Genomic DNA, 21,718 nt, shown 5'->3' with positions numbered 1-21,718 from the left:
TGACTCCAATAAATATTATTTGATTCAAGTAAATATTTAATTGATAATAGTCTTAATCGGTTATTTGAATCAATTAAATTTTTTTTTCATTGCATAAATGAAATTAATCTGTTAATTATAATATGTGTATGTAATTATAAACAAGAAATAAACTTCCCATTCACAATTAAATGTATTCGATCTTCTTCACATTTCGTCTCTGAAATTGATTGGAGCGATTAACAATCAAAGTTCAATGTGTAAATGAACAACTGAAAAATAAAAAAATTATTGATTATTTATAAACTAATATATTTTTCGATTTATGAATCAGAAGAAATTTTTTACCTTTAAACAGTGGATACCTTTAAATAGGAACGTCTCCAATTTCAACATTTTGGGGGAATTGAAATTGTTAACTTAAAATAGGGGAAATTATAATACATTTTAAGGTTATGTTTACTTGAAAACTGTGACGTCACGATAACATGTAAGTTTCAGGAAACTTTAAGCAAACTTGCAGTGCAAGCTTGCTGCAAGTAGCAAATGCCCTCAAAATACGTACTAGCTAAGCCTACTGCAGGTTTGTTACAAGTTTATTACTAGGAATTTTGATAACACTTTTCATCTTGCGGCAAGCTTGCACTGCAAGTTTGCTCAAAGTTTTCTGAAAACTTACAGAATACTACGTCATACGTGGGATGTTAAAATAGAGAAAAGTTAAAATTAAAGGCGTTCTCTAAACTTCAAGTATATTTGGATACATATATATATCCAAATAAGCTTGAAGTTTCCAGTAAACTTGCATAAAGTTTGCAAAACTTACAGTGCAAGTTTACAGGTTAACTGGATATTAAATTTGACTTTTGTACCTTTTGTACTTTTCTTACCGACCCTAACCGCTGAATGACGATTTCACAACTCGGACTGCAATTTTTCAAACTGAGATTAAATTTTAATTAGTTTTTAGGTTATCCGAATTTTATGTATTATTTCATTGAAAACAAATAAGATATTCATTATCAACAATCTTAATGAATATCTGAAATTATTTTAGCCGTTCACTGTGCGACAATGCGGAAAAGTAACATCAACAAGTTTCGACTTGTTGATCCACTTCAAGTGAACAAAGTGAAAAAAATGTCAAAATTCATTAAAAAGACCACTAAAATATAAAAAAGGACAATTTTTAAAAGAGATTGAATGTGAAATTACAAATTTTCAACCTTTTTTTATCGGGAAATGAGATTCAATAAAATCCGATCTGAACTTTAAAGGTTATAAGTCCCCTATTGTGAAATCGTACATTTATGACATATTTCTATTAAATAAACCCCAAATGTCTTTGGAATAATGTTAATTTACCAAAATTAATAACAATTATGCTAGAAATTACGATTAAATATGCAGATTACAAACGATACCTACTGAAAGTTGAGAACACCGACGTTCCGTGTTGCCGTTCAAACCGTTCAAACGACTTCTGTGTAATGTGAAGTTTGCTGCATATTATATCGAACTCAGCATATCGATATTAATCGAAATTTGATTTTTTCTCAAATTCAAATTTCGCAATTGAGCAATTAACAATTATAAAAAAAATAATAAAATACATAAATAAACAAAATTTAAAAAAATTAACAAATTTAAAAGAATATCCAATTAATTAATGTCCATTTTTCTAATTTAAATTTCTTTAGAAACTATATAAATATTATAAAATTCAAACATTAGCTAACAAATAAACGTATCGTAATTATATTTATATAAGATTTTTCTAAACTTTTAATTCAAATTCATATTGAAATTAATTATCATTTAATTTTAAATTAAAATTAATTTATTAAATTAATTTAATTAATATTAATTTATTAAATTAATTTAAATTAAACGTATTATTTAGCAAAAATTTTCAATTAGATATTGCTTTCAATTTGTTTAACAAATTTAAAAGCATTACACACCACTTCTACAAAAAAAGTAAAAACAAAAATACACATAAAATATACAAAAATATAAAATATCTGCGAAATTACAAAATTTAGACAAATAGAAATAGCAAAAATGTACAATTATGAAAATAATTTTAAATTTGCTTAACAAAATAACAAACTTTGCATGATTTAAAAATAAGAAAAAAATATTGCAAAAAGCATTACTTATTTTACAAGTAAAAAAATATAAATTAAAGAATAAATAAAGATTTACAAGCACAAAAAACCACGAAGTTAAATAAAATTAAATAAAAAATTTGTTAACCATCACCGTAGGAAAATTTTTAAATTATGCATAATTTGTTTAACAAAATTACACAATTAATACACCACATTTTACAAAAAGCATAAAAAAATTTCAAAAAACAAAATAGAAATAAAAAAAAATATAAAAAAAAGTATAAGAAAATACAAACTATATAAAACTATTGAACATTGCTTCATAATTGTTTATTTATGTTCAATAAATAAACAATTGTAAAGCAATATTTACAAAATTAAAAAAAGAAATCCAAAATGAAAATTTTACTCTATTGACATAAAAGTTTATCAATTTTGTATAATTTTCAATTTGTTTACAAAATATTTCATGTTCACTTACATATTTGTGTAAAATAAATAAGCAATTGTAAAATAAAAAAATTTTCAGAAAAAAAACAAATACAATATTGCTTAACAAATATAAACACTAAATGTGCAGTTAAAAAAATTATTTTATCCAAGGAAAGTAATCTTTTAATATTGACAAAAGATTAAAATCCAATATTATTATAAAGACGCTGCGTTTTATTGATTTACAATCTACATAGATTAAATCTAACTTATTAAAAATATCTCATTAAATATGCACCTCACCAATTTCAACTAACTTCCATTCAACGATTAATTATTGCCGATTCATATAAGAATTGAAAGTACAACTTATAAAAAAAGTATCTTTAATTCGAGTATCGAAAGTCTTGATCACGCGAAACATTAAAGAAAAACTTGTATCATAAATACAAATATGGTCAGAAAACAAACGGGATTTTCTTTGCACTTTAAAATCACCGTGATTAAAAAAAAAAGAAAAGAAAATTTACACTAAATTATTTTTAAGTAACCATGAGGCGAGGAGCAATATTCATAGCCATCAATTCTTGGAAAAGAAGTTTAGCAGCATAAGGAAGCCTGACTTGAGATATTTGTGTCTTGTTTTTACAGCCTCTGCACTCGAAAGTGTTGTTTCTTAAGTTTGCAATGGCAATTAAACCGCAGAAATTGCAAACATGAATTCTGTACGGATCCGAAACTTCAAAAAGACGTTCGCGCAAAAATTGTGCTGCTCCGTGAGAAATTTGACAATCACGTTCCATCTCTCCAAAACGTAATCCCCCATCTCTGAAATTAAAGAAAAAATTTTGTGTTATAACAGGTAAGAATGTCAAAGGTTTGAAAATTAAAAAAACGAGAATAATTAAGTTCTGAGTACTGACCTTGCCCTTCCCTCCATGGGTTGTCTGACTAAAATCTGAACTGGACCTCTTGCTCTGCTGTGAATTTTATCGTCCACCATGTGCTTCAAACGTTGATAATAAGTTGGACCCAAGAAAACTTGAGCGTTAATCTTTCTTCCAGTGTGACCATTATACATTACTTCGTTTCCTCTCAATTGATAACCGTATTCTTGTAAGAGTGTTGAAATTTTTTGTACGTTGACAGCATCGTTGAATGGTGTAGCGTCACCGATTTCACCTGAAAAATAAATGAATTTAACAATTAATTATTAATGATAATGAAATGAATTTTAATTATTAATTAAATTAGATTTTTTTTAATTAACGGGAAATATTTTTGATTTTATTTTTGTATGTAATTAAAAGAATTTTTTTAAATACCTTTATTGGCGGAAACTTTTCCTTGAATGCACTCGATCAAATGGCCAATTGTCATACGAGATGGAATAGCGTGAGGATTGATGATAATATCAGGTGTGAGTCCCTCGCAGGAGAAGGGCATATCTTCTTGTCTGTACTGAATACCACACGTTCCTTTCTGTCCGTGACGTGAGGCAAACTTATCTCCAATTTGTGGAATACGAACACTTCGTACTCTGATTTTACAAAATTTGTATCCTTCGCTGTTCAGCGTCAACATCACTTGATCCACAATACCAGTTTCACTATTACGCAGAAAAGTGGAGGCATCTCTCTTCGTGAAACGTTTCGTCGTACTGTCCAACTGCAAAAAAAGAATAATAACAATTAAATTTTCCATAAGTTAAAAGATTTAAAATTCGTTACAGCAAATTCAGGGTTGCCACGCTTTTGTTTATTTCAAATTCCCTGACTTTTCCAGGTTTTCCAGATTAAAAAACGGAATTTTTCCAGGTTTTTAAAACTACATTTATATTTTACAAAATTAAATAATTATTCATTATAATTTTTCCAAAAGAATTAAGATTTTTAAAAATTTCAAATTCAAACCTTTTTGAAATTAAACAACTTAAAAAATTCCTATATAAAACATGAAGAAATCGATCACTCCGAGTCCTCGACTCGGAGCAATTATAAGAATATTGTTACTCTAACTTCTTCAAAATTATTTTCATTAATTCAATTCAATTATTGTTTTCCAGAATTTTTAACTCAAAATCTTCTTTCAATGAATTATTTTTAATACTTTTTGAAAAAGTTCTTTGAGAATTTTCATATCTATTTGCTTACAATTAAATTTTACAAAATTCCATCGATTATTAGAAAATTCTTCAATTAAAAATATATTAGAAAATAAGAACTTCAAATCACTTTAAAAATGTCCTATTAAACTTTTTTAAAAAAATTAAATCTACACAATTTTCAGTTAAAAGTATAAAAAATTGAAACATTCAAAGATTATAATTTGAAACCTTTTTAAAATTTAATTACATATTTCTAAAAATTCTTAGTAAAATTAGTAAATTTTACTAAAATCCGCAGATTCAAAAGCAAAAAGTCAGTCACTAATCAGGGTTTCTTCAGAAATCCGAACTTAAAATTCCATACCTTTTTCATGATTTCCAGGTCAAAATTTTAGGAAATTCCACTGGAATTTTAAATTGAATTTGCACCCTTTGGTGGAAAATTTAAAATTATCAAAAATTATCAAAAATTCGAAAAACCGATTTTTTTAAAATTCAACATTTTTTCTTCTCTTTTATGGCATTTAGCTTCAATATTTTTGGGCTCCTCAAAAACAATTTACTTAATTAATAGTCTCCAACCTTTGGTAAAAAATTTAAAATTATTAAAAATTATCAAAAATTCGAAAAACCGATTTTTTTAAAATTCAACATTTTTTCTTCTCTTTTATGGCATTTTGCTTCATTATTTTTGGGCTCTTCAAAAAGACTTTACTTATTTAATAATCTGCAACCTTTGGTAAAATATCTAAAATTATCAAAAATTCGAAAAACCGAATTTCTTAAAATTCAATATTTTATCTTCTCTTTTATTGCATTTAGCTTTATTATTTTTGTGCTCTTCAAAAACACTTTACTTATTTAATAGTCTTCTCCCTTTGGTAAAAAATCTAAATTAGTCAAAAATTCGAAAAATCGATTTTTTTAAAATTCAACATTTTGTCTTCTCTTTTATTGCATTTAGGATTTAGCTTTATTATTTTTGTGCTCTTCAAAAACACTTTACTTATTTAATAGTCTCCACCCTTTAGTAAAATGATCAAAAATTCGAAAAACAGATTTTTTTAAAATTCAACAATCTTTTCTTTTTTTTATGACATTTAGCTTCAATATTTTTGGGCTCTTTAAAACACTTTACTGATTTAATAGTCTCCATCCTTTAGTAAAAAATCTAAAATTATCAAAAATTATCAAAAATTCGAAAAACTGATTTTTTTAAAAATCAACAATTTTCCTTCTCTTTTATGGCATTTAGCTTCAATATTTTTGGGCTCTTCAAAAACACTTTACTTTTTTAACCCTCACAGGCTCGAGTTCGATTTTTGAAATGCGCGCACAAGGTGGGTCCGAGGGACCCGGATGTTTCAATGCAATAAAAAATAAAATTTAATAGCAAAATGCTTCATATTTTCCATATTTAATACAATTTTAATGATATAATTGCATAAAAATTTTTAAATATTAAAAAGTAATCAAGATATAACTAAAATTTGTTTAATAAATTTAATGAGTAATTTTGAATAAATCGAACTACATACTTATTAAGCAAGATTTTTTTAATGTTTATTTTTTGTTCTATTAAATTTACCGATGTATTAAGCATATGTTATCACTTATTATGGCAGTTGTTGATAAAAATACCATAAATAAATCCAATATTGCATAAAAATTGCAAATTTTTAAATTTTTTTTCATAGCCCGGGTCCCTCGGACCCGGCTTGAGCCCTTACGTATGTTCGACTTAAAAGGTAATTTTTCAGAATATTTTATAAATAAAGAATTGTTTATATTGATGAAAAATGTGTGTTTTTACGTCCCCAAGCCTAATGTGAAGTTGATTTTCCAATAATATTTTTTTAACCGGAAGTAGATCAAAAAAACTTTCCTCCGGGTCCGAGGGACCCGGCTCGAGCCCGTGAGGGTTAATAGTCTCCACCCTTTGGTAAAAAATCTAAATTAGTCAAAAATTCGAAAAACCGATTTTTTTTAGAATTCAACATTTTTTCTTCTCTTTTATGGCATTTTTTAAAAAAATTTGATTATTTATGAAAAAATTGAATTATTGCGAAGAAATTTATGAAGAATTTGTAAATAGTAGAATTTCTGTGACATTTTTATTATCTATGAAAATAATTGAAAAATTATAAATTTTTTAATTATTTATCAAAATAATTAAATCTTTTTAAAAAATTTGATTATTTATGAAAATAATTGAATTATTGCGAAGAAATTTATAAAGAATTTGTAAATAATAGAATTCCTGTGAAATTTTTATTGTCTATGAAAATAATTGAATGTTTGCGTAGAATTTTATTCAAATTTTTTTTGAATAATGGAATTCTTTTGGAAAATTGAAATATTGCGAAGAAAAATTGTAAACGCAACTTTTTTAAAATTGAATTAATTTAAAAATATTTAAGAAAAATTAGATTTCAAGAATAAGCACGATAAATTAAAAAAACAATAATTTTCCAGGATTTCGATCAAATTTCCCTGATTTTTTCAGGTTTGTCAAGGTTTATAAAATTCCCTGACATTTCCAGGTTTCTAGGTTGCGTGGCAACCCTGCAATAATAAAGCAATTTACAGCAATCAACAAATAGAAATTTTTCTCACCTCGTCATCAGTTTCAGGCAAAGTTATCGTCTTTCCAATGACGACATCATCACCAGAGACACGAATACCAGGCGCAATTATACCATCATCATCCAATTTGTCATAAATTGCATTTCGCATTCCTTGGCACGATTGTCGTGTTGGCTTCTCGAACTGCTCCTCCTGATTGTCCATTCGTTTCGACTCGGAATCCTTATAAGACCGATAGAAAACGGATCTGAAAAATCCTCTCTCGACAGCACTGGCGTTCAGGATGACACTGTCCTCTTGATTGTACCCCGTATAACACAAAATAGCAACAATACTGTTGATTCCAGCCGGAAGTTCTCTGAACCTAAGATACTCCATAGATCGTGTCGTGACAAGCGGCTTATGTGGATAATACAAAACGTGAGCCAAAGTGTCCATCCGCACGTGGAAATTCGTAATATAAACACCCATGGCCTGTTTACCCATAGCACTTTGATAAGTATTTCTCGGACTTTGATTGTGATCAGGGAATGGAATGATCGAAGCGCAAACACCAAGAATCATCGCCGGATGAATTTCACAATGCGTATACGTCGTACAGTAGGCATATTCCTTTTCCTGTCTCAGATCATCAGGCGACATTGCAATCATCACAGTCTCTTCCTCCAGTGTATCGATATACTCAACAACACCACTCAACACCAACGCTTGCCAACCGTCATACTCCTTCTCCTTCAACATCTTAATGTGCGACTGTCTCAACACAAGATTCTGTCCATTCACAATTAACAGAGGTCGACAAATTCTCCCCGCATCCGTGTAAATTCGAATCTCCCTGTCCCTGATGTCTCTAATCATCGAAACCTCAGACACAATGACGTCCATCTCTCTTCTCAATTTTCTCAGCGTAGCCATCAAATGATCCGGATCTCGATGTATACCAACCCAACAGCCATTTACGAAAATTTTCGTCGCATCGGCAATGGCACTCGACGCAATTTCCTCCAAGTTCTCCATGGACCACTCCTCCAAGAACTCCAAGATCGGTGAAGGTTGCGAGCCGACACTAATATAGGCCATCAAAGCTAAATTCTTGACAAGACCGACGGCGGCACCTTCTGGAGTCTCAGCGGGACACAACATTCCCCACAGGGTATTGTGAAGCTGACGTGGTTTCGCCAATTTACCATCACGCCCAATCGGCGAGTTCACTCTTCTCAAGTGAGACAATGTCGAAGCGAATGTCAATCTATTCAACACCTGAGAGACACCGGCTCTCGCCAAATGGGCCTTCTTCTGATCTCCCCAATTTCCAGTGGCCAATGAATATCTCAAACCGTCCGTTATTGTTTTAGTCTTGATAGCCAGCTCGAGATTAAAATCTTTTCCTCTGTCAATGAACTTTTGTGCGTACATTCGAACTTCCTTCATGAGATTTTTAAATAAACCTCGGAATAAAAGTGCAAGTAAGGGACCTGCGAGATCTAGACGTTTATTACCGTAGTGATCACGATCGTCGAGTTCACGTCTACCAAGAGCGGCTGATAGAAGTCTGTGAACCATGTAACCAAGGAAGTAAACTTTTTTTGTTTCGCAAAAATCACTGACACCAACGTGAGGTAACATTTCTTTTTGAAGAATTTCTCTTGCGTATTTAATACGATTATCTTTTTTCACACCGGCTTTTGCACCTCGAGCGCCTATGAAATCTAAAGCGACATTTTGCTCTTGAATCGAGAATGCCTCGTCGAGAGATGGTTTTACCATTTCCATCATTTCTGGATCATCGAAATCGTAAATAATGTGTTCTAAAATATCACGATCGGCTACGAAAGCAAAGGCACGGAATACAATCATCACGGGAATTTCCTGTTTGATGTAGGGAATGATTGCTATTATTCGCTGTCCAATTGTTGATTTTTTGATGCTCTGAAATAACAAAAAATTATTAATATTAACTTAAAAAAACAATTGTCTTGTTCTTTATGATTTAACACAAAAAATTGTTTTCAATGCTCAGCGTCCACGGATTTCTTTAATTGTAAAATTTTTTCTAGCACTTTTAAAAAAAATTCCCCGACCTGTAGCAACTATGTGCCAGGACCTTGTATTTTTCAAAAGAAAATAATTTTTTCAAATAAATGTTTAACTTACCGTAGCGCTCTTTGCCATCAAATTAATCCAAAGGGTAGATGTTGGTCGGGAACTGTGTTCCAAGCAAGAACGAATTTCAGCTTTGTAAGCATATTTTCCGTCTTTCATACTAAATACATAAACTGTGTTTGTTGCCATTTTCTCTTGTGCAATAAGAACCTAGAAAATAAACAGTTTTCTTGCAATTATTTGTGGTTTATTAAATTACTGGTCACTCTTCAAAAAAAATAAATTTAACAGGGTTGCCACAAAAATTTGTTTTGTTTTTCCCTGATTTCCAGACAAAATTTCAACTTTTTTCCTGACCCTAAAGAATATTCTGATTCACTCTAAAAATTATTAGATACTCAAAAAAATGTTCTATTACATTCACTTACGAATTTCCATAATTGTAAAATTTTTCAAAAACACGAATAACTTCATTTTTAAATAAATATTTAATCATTATTTTTTTTCCATGGGAACTTAGATTTTCAAAATTTCTAATTCAAACCTTTTGAAATTCAATAACTTATAAGAATATATTATATATTATAAAACATGAAGATATCGATCACTCCGAGTCTTCGACTCGGAGCAATCGATATCTTCATTTTTTATAAATAATTAAAAATGATCGACTGATAAAATCATTATTTTATACTATAAGAATATTGATACTGTAACTTCTTCAAAATTATTTTCATCATTTCAATTCAATTAATATTTTCTACAATTTTTAAATAAAATTTTTATTTAAATCAATTATTTTTAAAAATAATTTTTGATAAAGTTCTTTTGAGAATTTTCAAATTCATTTATTTACAATTCAATTTTACGAAATTTCGAATATTCGCAAATTCTTCAATTAAATATACATTAGAAAATAAAAAGTTGAAGTAATTTTAAAAAAATATCGATTAAGCTTTTTGAAAAAAATTAGTTTCATGGAATTTTTAATCAAAATTATGAAAAATTCAGATTTTCAAAGATTTTAATTTGAAACCTTTACAAAATTCAATTATTTTTCAGAATTGCAATTATTAGTAAGTTCTCAAAAATTAAATTATTATCTAAAACTTTAACTGAAGTTAATATTTAAATCAATTTTTATTAGAAAATTGTAAGAGAATTCAACTATTTAAATACAATCATAGATAATTTATTGAATAATTGAACGTTTCTTCAAATTTAATTCTCATAAAGAATTTTATCAACAAAATTTTTAAATAATTGAATTCTTTCGGCGAATTTCAATAACATTTTTAAGAATAATTACATTTTTCGAGGAACTCGATTAAAGTTGTATTAAAAATAATTGAAATTCAGCAATGAGTTTTATTATTTATAAAAATAATTTTATCATTTACGAAAATAATAATTTTATTCCTGTAAAAATTGTATTATTTATGAAAATAATTGAATTACTGCGAAGAAGTTTATAAAAAAGTTTCCAAGAATTAATTTTTTTCGAAAAAATTTATGAAAATTCTATTTTAAATAATTGAATTCCTTTGAAATTTTTATTTTTTTGGGAAAATAATTGAATGTTCGTGTAGAATATTATCAAAAATTTTGTTTAATAATTGAATTCTTTTGTGAAATATTATTAAAATAGAATATTGAAAGTCATTAAATTAAGAAAAATTTTTGAAAATAATTGAAATTTAGACATGAATTTTATTAAAATTTTCGAAAATAATTGAATTCTTGTGATGAATAAACAAATTTTATTATTTATGAAAATAATTGAATTTTGCAATGAATTTTATTAAAAGTCCTGAAAATAATTGAATTTTGTCGAAGAATTTTGCTATATAATTTTGCTTATAAAGATATTTGAAATTTTGACAATTTTTTTTTGTTTTTTTGAAAATAATTGAATTTTTGCCAAAAATTTTATTACTTTTGAAAATAATCAAATTCTTGTGATGAAATTTGATTTATGAAAATAATTGAATTTTACAATGAATTTTATAAAAATTCCTGAATATAATTGAATTTTGGCAAAGAATTTTGCTATTTATAAAGATAATTGAAATGTTGAGGAGAATTTTTGTTAACTTCTTGAAAATAATTGAATTTATGGAATGAATTTGATTATTTATTTAGATCTATCTTTAAGATAGAATTCTTTCAAATTGCGTTAAAATTTTTAAATTTTAAACTAATTTCAACCGAATTGAAATTAAAATTTTTCAAAAAAGTACTTTATTGAATGATTTATAAGTAATAACTTTATGTCAGTTGTTCAATGAAGTTAAGTTATTTAAAATAAATTATTGACAGAAATAGAAAAAATTTAAAGTTCTTTTAGAATTCTTGGTAATTTCATAGTTTATGAGGCAAACAAAAAGACACAAAAATTCAGAATTTTCTTATAAATTCTAAACATTTAATTTATTCCAGTACTTTTAATAAAAATTCCTGACTTTTCCCTGAATTCCCTGACCTGTGGCAAAGCTGTTTAAAAAATTTTATGACTTTTCTTTATTTATTAATCTGATTAATATTCTCACTTACCTTTTCTGATCCGTTAATAATAAAATATCCACCAGGATCCAAAGGACATTCGTTCAATTCAGTCAAATCACGATCCACCAAACTGTTGAGTAAACAATACTTTGATCTTAACATAATAGGCATTTTGCCAATGAATGCCTTTTGAAGTTGAGATTCTTTAAAAAAAGGAAAACATTGTTATTTATTAATTTTACAACAAAAATTGTATTTGATTTAAATTGTTGTATTTAAATTACAACGAAAATTTCTATTAAATTATTTTTAACTTACTGGTTGCTGCTTCTTCTTTGGAATCCTTATCTTTTGTAACACTTTTTGTAATGTCAACGTATAAAGGAGCGGAATAAGTTAAATTTCGAAGTCTCGCTTCATTAGGCATCATGGGTGATGGAGCACCATCTTTTTCCCAATGAGTGGGCTTTGATAAATAAATTTGCTCGAATTTTAATATGTGAACTGCGGATTTTTCAATTTCTCCTGAATTATGTTGAGCTTCAGCCTGTAGTTCTATTTGTTGTGAATCTTCGACAATCCTCTGAATTGTCATTTCAATAAATTCATCAAAACTGTCCAATTGCTGTCGTACAAGACCTTTCTCGTTGAAGTAGGCATTAATAACAATCCAACAGGCTTCCTGCCACAGTTTAGAGGAGATTTCTTCATCCTCAGCCTGCTCGCCATTTGCTAAAGAAAGAAATTTTTTTTACATGTAAGAAATAATAATGTAACAATAACATAATAGTCATTATTTGCATGAGACAATTGAATGGTAATTGTAGAAACAAGAAACAATCTAACTTTCTGTTGAGATGTCATGTAATAAACGTCACAACTCTTCAAGTTGCTACAAGTTATAAATTATTATAAATTAAAAGTATACCATATAGAAAGGGTTAAATAATTTAAATATAAGAGTAAAACACAAATAACGTTCAAGAAGACCAAATTTTTTAAGAAATGTTAATTAAAGAATGAGGCAAGTACTTAAAAAAACACCGCATTAAAACTTGTAACGTTTTGTCGGCATGAAAATAATATTTTTAAATGTCACCCTAATGTGTTGAAAATACAGTTGAATTGATATTTTAAACCATTGCTTAACGTTTTGAATAGTTAATATTCGTATAAAATTAGAATTAATCGATGAAAAATTGCAAAAATGAAACGCGATGGTTTATAGGTTAAGTTTCGCTTAATCAAAAAAAGCACTGTAACTACTACAGAAAATAACTAAATTATGAATAATTTTGATAAAACTTACCCTCCTCTTCCTCGTACATTGTGAATTATTTATTAAAACAATATATAAACTATTAAATTCAGTAATTTTATCAACAGTACGCAAAACACAACTGTTTTCACAATTACTATTATCCTATTATTATTATACAAGATGGCGGTGCTTCTTTCTTTACGCATGCGCGCTAAGCGTGACGCGCAAGCAAAGTCAAAGAGCGCCAAAATTCAAAAAGAAAATGTTAAAGGAAAAAAAAATTTTCAATAATAATGCTAATTATATGATAATAAAATTTATTCTTTAAATAAATCTCAGTACTACCTATATCTTACATTCTACCTAATATTAATTTACAACGTAGAAATTCGTAAAAAAAATTTTCTATCTTATATAAAATTCATATTCTTTTACGAATTTGTTTATTAGGTGATTTATTTTAATAATTTTTTAATAAAAATAAAAAAGAAGTTTTCTACACTAAAACGATGTACACCTGTTCAAATGCCAAAATATCTACAAATTTTACTATTTCAAATTGTACAAAAGACAATGAAGAATCTTTAAGTAAACACAATCGGTATTTAGGGGGAAAAGTTAAAGAATCGGAAGTGCCATTTAATATAATTAAAATTTCTAAGAATAAATTAGAGAAAATATTGCAAAATGATCTTACGATGAAATTTTCCAATAAATCATTGTTACAAAAAATTTGTTCAAATTCAAGAAGACATGAACATTTAAATTTAAAAAAAGATTGGGATCGGATTCCACAAGAGGTAACGAGATCGTTAATTCATTAATTTCAAGTAATTAAATTAATTAATCCGATAATTCATTAATTTCAAGTAATTAAATTAATTAATCCGATAATTAATGAATTCCAAGTAATTAAATTAATTAATCAGTTAATTAATTAATTTCAAGTAATTAAATTAATTAATTAGATAATTAATCAGGTTTCAAGTAATTAAATTAATCAATAAAATAATTAATTAGTTATAAGTATTTAAATTAATTAATCAGTTAATTAATTAATTGCATTCTAGAATTATGAAAATTATTAATTTTCAGTATAACTAAAATAATTAATCGAATAATTAATTAAATAGTTAATTAAATTCAAGTATATAATAAAATTAATTATCAAATTAATTAATCAGTTAATTTATTAATTAATTGCATTCTAGAATTATAAATATTATTATTAATTTTAAGTAACTAAATTAATTAATCGAATAATTAATTAATTTCAAGTATTTAGATTAATTAATTAGTTAATTAAATTTAAAGTAATGAAATTAATTATCAAATCATTTAATGAATTAATTAACTATTTTCCAGTACAAATAAAATTAATTAATTGTCTTCTGGAATTGTGAAAATTACTTTTAGATTAATTTTGATCTAGGTAAGAGAGGAAGTTTTAAAAGTGTCAAAGCAGAAAAAAGTAAGAAAATGCGAAAAAAATTATTCGAGTAAGTGTACTCAACAGTTAATTGAATTATATCACAATGCAAAATTGCTTCGAGAAAGAGCCGAAAAATTTGAATTAATTGAAAAAGAAGAAACATTTGAAATCAATAAATTAATGACAACAGAAACAGATAAAAATGGAGAAAAATTGAAAATAAATGCCAGCAATGAAAGATTAGAAATAAATCAAAATAATCATGTTTGTGACGAAAAAATTTCAATTTCTAATCTCTTAATGAGAAAATTGAATGATAAAAATAACAATACAAAAGAATTAAGAAAAATTTCTGAAAATGTAACGGGGAAATTAAAAATCCATATGGAATCGAATATTCAGAATAAAAATTCCTTCGCAGAATTGAAGAAAAAATTTCAAAGAATACAAAATTTAGTCAAAAATTATCAACCTCAGGGAAAAATATATAAATTAAAAAATGAACAACAAACGATAGACGTTGCCTTAATGAATCAATCACTATTTTTAGAAAAAGATATTTTGTGTAAAGCTAAAGAAGAAATTCAACGGAGATCAAAATGTAAAGAAGAAATGTCAAAAGAAGAAGAAACTTGCGATCTGGAAAGAACCAAAGAAAGACGATCTGACACTCTACTCCTTCTGAAATCGATAAATCTAATGGAAAATTACATCGAAGAATTAAAATTTCAATTATAAAAATTTCCAAATTCTAAAACAAATAATTCTAAACGAAATCCATCAATTAAATACAATTTCAAACGAATTATCAATTCTATAGTTTGACCATAAAATTAATAATTTAATAAACCACAAAATAAATAAAAAAACAATTCAAAAAAATTTTTTGACTAGCATTTATAAAACTTACAAATCAGTATCATTCATAAGATCATCAATGCCAAAACTAAATTTCTTTCCAGGCGTTACAACGATATCTGGCGTTGAAGTCCGTGCAATTTCCTCTTTTCCCAGATCAACCAATCTTTCATGAAGGGGTTTACAGTTGGAAATTAAAAGATCAAATTCATCAATTGATTCATCCTTGTCAGTCATTTTAAGTTTTTCTAGTGTTGATTTTCGAATTGATTTTCGAATTTCCTCTTCTTTGACTAATTTCATTTGGGGACTTTCCAAATTCATTGAACATTCACTTGAAAAATCGAACATATCAGATTCATCTGTATATTCTATTTCGTCTGGAATTATTCTCTCAATTTTGTCATCAGTTTCTTTAATGTTTTCCGTTTCCATTTGATTTGTACTTTGAGTGACAATTTCTTCATTTGCATTGTGAATGGATTTGTAAATTTGTGAATATTTGCGAATACTCTCTTTTTTCCTGTAACGATGATTTACAATTTGATTATCGTCGTCTTCATGCTTGGAATTTCGTCTGACTGTTTCTTCAATACCTTCAATATCTTCACTATTTTCGTTATTAAAATTATCAGTTTTCAACACTGAAGTTGTTTCATATTTTTCACAATTTTTATGCACAGAAATTTCAGAGCTATTAATATTATCCTCCGATTGTTGAGCAATTAGTAGAAGTTCTAATAATGAATTATCATCATTTGTGTCATCCGATAATTTCTTTTCCTTGGGTTCGAAATCAGATAAATTGAAAACTTCACTTTGTTCCCTATTTTCAATTTCATTGGTTTGAAAATTTACAATTGACCTCTCGGCAAACCGAAGATGTTCAAAAGATGAATTAAGAGAATCAATATCATCCGCAATATCCTTTTTTCTTGATTTTTTGAGAACAGCATCACTTCCAATGTCTTTTGTACAAGTAACAGTATCCTTAATGTCCCTAATTAGATTCTGAACATGTAGAGAACGTTCCAGAGAAAAATGTGACCGAATTCTATTTTTTTCACAATCTTTCCGATTTATCGTTTTTAAAACATTCTCGTGAAGGATTTTTGAATCTTTTTGCTCCGATGTTGTAGCTTCAGGTAAATCTCGAACAGTAGTCTTATCATCAACCAAATTTTCCTGATTTTCACTATCCTTAAATAGTTTCTGACCAAATAAGTAACGTTCCAACGAAGCATTAAGACGTTCAAATTTCTCCATAGAATCATCTTGATCGCAAGACTTGTTGTTCAATAAATTGGAAATTAACGCAGATCTTTTGAGACAATCGTCAGAAATCTTGTAATTCATTTTAGGTTCCGGAGAATTTTCCTTCTCGAAAGTAAAATTAATCGCATCGAATTTCTTTTTTGGCTTTTTGACAGCGAATACATTTGGTGATTTGATGAGAGTGAATGGTTTCTTCTTAGAATCTGCGACATTCTTGTGGGAATCTATAATTTGTTTTAGAGTGCAATCCATATTTTTTGATTCGTTCATTGTATTGACAGAAATTGAATTTTGGGACGTTTCTTCCATTTTTGAATGTAGGACCAGTTTTGATGTAACGGTAGAATTTTCAGAGACGATTTCAGACTTTAATTCGGATTTTAAATTTAATTTGGGCTCTGAATCGAATTGTGGCTTCAAATCTAGTTTGGGTTCTAAATCTATTTTGGGTTTCAAATCTAATTCTGGTTCAAAAGTATTTAACTCTGAATCAAAAGTATTTAACTCTGGTTCAAAAGTATTAAACTCAGGTTCATAAGTATTTAACTCTGATTCAAAAGTATCTAATTCCGATTCGAAAGTGACAGTATTTTGGTTTCTCGGAATACTAACATCCATTATTTGTGAATTATCGCAAATTTGTACTGACATATTTCCATCTTCAGGTTCACTGGGAAAATCTTCGGGTGTGAGTTCATTGAACATTCTCAACAGTGAGCCGTTTAAGATTCGATTTAATCGTTCGGCATCCAGATCAATAGTCAATGGGGGACTATTAATTTTACTATTATTCAGCTGGGATTTTATTTCACACTCAACGGCATCGTGACTCTTTTTCTTTCGTTTTGGAGTGATAGTCAATGCGTCGAAAGAATCTTCAAGTTCTTGAATGTTTGCTTTCATAAATTCATCCATTTTTCTGTTCTTTGCAACTTCAGTTGCTTTTGGTTTTCTAGGACGTCTTTGTGCTTTTTTCTTCTCTTCTGCTTTCTCTCCTGTTGCATCTTCAGTGGCTTTAACTTTCTTCGCTCTTGGTTTTGCTGGTTTCTTCTTCTTCGCTAATTTTGCACTTTCAAAATCCTCGACCAATTGTGGATAACATTTTTGAAATAAATTCTGCGGTTCTAGAGTTGCAAGTTCTGCGGGTGTTGCTGGAACATCTTCTGGAGTGTCATCCTCATTATCAGAAGTGGAAGGCAATGTCATTCCTTTAAAAATACCTTCCTTGTCTTCCCACACAATTTCGTAAGTCGCTATTCCCTTAATATTACGCGGTTTCTTTATTCTCTCAGGAATTAATAAATTTCGCATTGTTAAACGTTTATCGTCGGGTATTTCTGCTAGATTTCGCACCTGCCAACGCGTCAATAAAGGTAGAATTTTCGCGTAGGCGTATTCTGGTTCCCAGAGTACGTACATTTCCATAAATGTCTGTAATTACATATAAATTTTAATTTAGATAAGACTTTTAATTAAATAAATTATAATAAAATTAATTTTAATGAAAAATGTAATTAAAGAGAAATGAAAATTTGATAATTAACGAATTAGTGAATATTAGTGAAATAAGGAGAAAAATCGACTTACTACAAATTTGTGAACATCGGGTATTTTCCACTTCATATTTAGATTTGTAGGCACTGTATCTTTATGTTGCAAAAATTCGTTAATTAGTTCTTCACTTGGAAAGTTGTCAACAAGAAGGGTTTTCTTCCTTATTGAGAGTTCATTCGAAATTAAAACTCTCTTCTCTCTGAAATTCGAAAAGAAAATCATTAATTTTCTCTACGAAATTTACAAATTTTTTGATTAATTTTCATAAATTGGGATATAATTACTTATAACCATCATTGCATTTTGTCAAAGTTCCACAGTCGCCACATCCGGACTTAAGATGTGATCTCATTTTTCCATTATGCCCACATGTTGTACATATATTCGGATTTGCCAATTCAGTTTCCATTCTTGTAAATAAATAATCAGTTTTCCAACTCTTCATTCTGCGAAAAAAAACTCGATTAAGAAAATCTATCTATATTGATAAACGTTGCTGTTTGCTTTTTTGTTTACTAACTTTTTAAATATTTTAAATTTTTCAATTAATGTACTAGAAATCATTGAATTCATGTAAAGTATTTATCAAAAAATTAAAAAATAATTGAATTTTATGACGAATTCAATTATTTACAATAATGGTAATAAAATTCTTTAGTCATTTTATAAATAATAAAAATCTTCGTAAAAAATTCAATTATTTTTATTTAAACAATAAAATATTTATCAGAATTTCACTTATTTTCAATTCCATTTTCAAATAAACAGGAATTCAATATTTTTAAATACAATTTTAATCAAATTCTTCTCAAAAATCCAATTATTTTTTTAAATTTTGCAAAAATTCAATTCTTTTTATTCAAATTTTATTTAAATTCTTTTAAATAATTGAATAGTTTTGAAGAATTTATTTCAACATTCTTGAAAATAATAAAGTTTTTTTTAAATATTTTTTACTGAAAATTTTGAATTCAATTGAATTTTATGAAGAATTTCTATTAAGTTTTTAAAATAATCGTATTTATTGTTAATTGTAATTCTTGCGAAGAATTTTCTTATTTATGAAAATAATTGAATTCTTATGGAAGATTTTAAAATTCATAAAAACAATTAAATTGTTTCGAAGAATTTTATCTGAATTTTTGAAAATAATTGAATTTTTCGAAGGAATTATATTAAAAATTTTGAAAATAATGTTTTTTTTAAAAGAATTTCATCAAAATTCTTGAAAATAATTGAATTTACAGTAGGATCTTTCAATAGTGCAGTCGTCGGGAATATTGTGCACTGTTCGAAGCGCAAAAACTAAAACATTCAGGTCCGTGTCAAGAAAATTAAGGGTCCTCCACTACTAAATACCGGGCACCACTAAATGATACTAAATAATCCAATGAGCGACGGCACTGTATTTGACGTCACAGATTCCCTTTCCCTTTACCCCCCGAAACCCCTTGTCTACTCAACTCACTAATGACTGCACTGTTCAGAACTGCACTATTCAAAGATCCTACTGTATATTAAAATTCTTGAAATAATCGAATTTAATTAATATTTTTAAAAATAATTTTACCTGTTCTTTCGAGAAATTTTATTAAATTTGTATTGAGAATAATTGAATTCTTGTGAAGAATTTTATTATTTATGAGAAAAAGGAAAATCTTGCAAAAAATTTTATTAATATTTTTGAATAAATAAAATATATATATGTAAGTGACAGGGAAAGTTAGAAGAGACCTACGGTTCGAAAAAATCAATTGTTTAATTATTTAGTGATTCTGATAGACACAAGTTTTTTCTATAAGAATCACTAAATCAAAAAAACTGATTTTTTCGGACCGTAGGTCCCTTTTAACTTTCCCTGTCCCATATATTTAATATTATGTACTTAATAAATGAATTCTTTAAATTTTAAATCTGTAATCATTAAAAAATTGATGTTTATTCTTGAAAATATTAAATTTTTTAATTTAAAAAATAATAGCTGACTCACAACTGTTTCAATTTATTATCGAAATGTGAGAGGATTGAGAAGTAAACTTTTTTTTCCAAATATGTGAAATTCTTGATATTCATAACAATAAGGCAGCCGTTTAATTTTGTATGCTATTTCCTGTAATTAGTACTCTGTACGAAAGGGCATTGCCCGTATATTTTTCAAATAAATAAATAAATAATAAAATACGAAATGTAAATAAATAACAGTAAACAGTTATATTCCATTTACCTTTCTATTATATTAGTTTCGTTTACAACTTTAAACAGTTTGAGAGCCGCTTCCTTGCCAACGCCATTTATTCCATCATCGTAATCACAGCCACAAAGTAGAGCCAGTGCTATCATTTTATTTCTTCCTAGATCGAAAAGTCGTTGGATTTTTTCAATAGAATACTCGTCAATAGATCCACCAGTAGCTCCACCTTTTCCTTGAGCACTTGTGCAAAAATTTCTATAAACAACTTTTGCTCCATAGAGAAAACAATCGCTGTCTTGACTAATACAACCGTCTACAAGCTTTAATTAAAAAAATAATTAGAAAATATTTAAATTTCAATGCAGTTTTGTGACAAAATAAAGAATGTATTTTACCCCTTCTGCATTTAGTAAGGCACACATCGCTTCAGCTTCGCCTTGTCCACGAATACACGATATTCCCATATATTTTAGCATACTTTCGCACTCTTTGAGAATTTTATTAAAATTACCTCGTCCACCTTTTCTGTTCGATTTTTTCTGTGTAGGACCATTTCGAATTTCATTTCTCTTTGCTAATGTTTTATGTTTTAAACTGGGCGCTGTTCCTTCTAATACAAAAACAGGATACACATCATTCATCAGCAAAAAGGCAGTTCGGAAAAAGAGATTCCTGTGGAAAAAAGAGTCCAACATTTTGATTACTACAACGAAAACTTGTCTTAAAATTAATTTTTTAAATGAAAGTACTTTCATTGTAAAATACGAAATTTTTATTTTACGATTAAAGCCTTCTGTAAAAGTGTAGCTATTGTTCTGAATTCAGTAAACAAAAACAAATTTCAAAGTGAGGTTATGTCAGTAAAATGCCGGTTTCGTGCGCAAATTTTTGCAAATTGACTATTTATGTCTAAAAAATTATCAAACTAGAATACTCTCAAAATCCCCTAACAATAAATAGATAAAAATGTAACTTACCTAAGGTGCATTTTCGGTTGAATAACATTGTCAACAATAGTTTGAGAATCAACAACCCAACCACTTAAATCAATTGCAACGACTTTTCCCTGAAGTTCATATAATGGCTTTCTATCGCAAGACGGTGAAATAATATTCCACAAGTCTTTAACACCCATTTTGCATTTATTTTATTAAAACGCTTTTAAATCATCACAAATATCACAAGCATTTTAAAATCTTTTAAACTTGTTTTGTTTACTAACGAAAAAACAACACTAAACCTCTGACGACAGTTTTCGAAACTACATTCTAAAATTCTGTTTTACCGACAATGAGAAAAGCAGAGGAGAGATAACCTAAAA

The 21,718-nt window shown here is 27.6% G+C and overlaps 2 protein-coding genes across 2 annotated transcripts; both read right to left on the bottom strand.

The window, feature by feature from the left end:
- Positions 1-2,738: 2,738 nt before the first annotated feature.
- On the bottom strand, positions 2,739-13,266 carry LOC122507809 (DNA-directed RNA polymerase II subunit RPB2). Its single transcript, XM_043620726.1, has 8 exons — positions 13,136-13,266; positions 12,145-12,558; positions 11,875-12,029; positions 9,373-9,531; positions 7,249-9,147; positions 3,851-4,193; positions 3,449-3,707; positions 2,739-3,353 (listed from the first exon to the last, which is right to left on the bottom strand). Exons 1-8 carry the CDS (start codon positions 13,152-13,154, stop codon positions 3,068-3,070), a joined length of 3,534 nt encoding a protein of 1,177 aa, XP_043476661.1. The 5' UTR covers positions 13,155-13,266; the 3' UTR covers positions 2,739-3,067.
- Positions 13,267-15,397: 2,131 nt separating this feature from the next.
- LOC122507807 lies at positions 15,398-21,638 on the bottom strand. The gene is made up of 6 exons (XM_043620724.1): positions 21,375-21,638; positions 20,793-21,069; positions 20,431-20,717; positions 18,491-18,652; positions 18,240-18,405; positions 15,398-18,083 (listed from the first exon to the last, which is right to left on the bottom strand). Exons 1-6 carry the CDS (start codon positions 21,530-21,532, stop codon positions 15,426-15,428), a joined length of 3,708 nt encoding a protein of 1,235 aa, XP_043476659.1. The 5' UTR covers positions 21,533-21,638; the 3' UTR covers positions 15,398-15,425.
- Positions 21,639-21,718: the final 80 nt, after the last annotated feature.

Source organism: Leptopilina heterotoma, unplaced genomic scaffold, assembly GCF_015476425.1.
Source record: "Leptopilina heterotoma isolate Lh14 unplaced genomic scaffold, ASM1547642v1 Lhet_51, whole genome shotgun sequence".
Taxonomy (NCBI): domain Eukaryota; kingdom Metazoa; phylum Arthropoda; class Insecta; order Hymenoptera; family Figitidae; genus Leptopilina; species Leptopilina heterotoma.
This window is presented reverse-complemented; position numbering and strand designations above follow the sequence as displayed.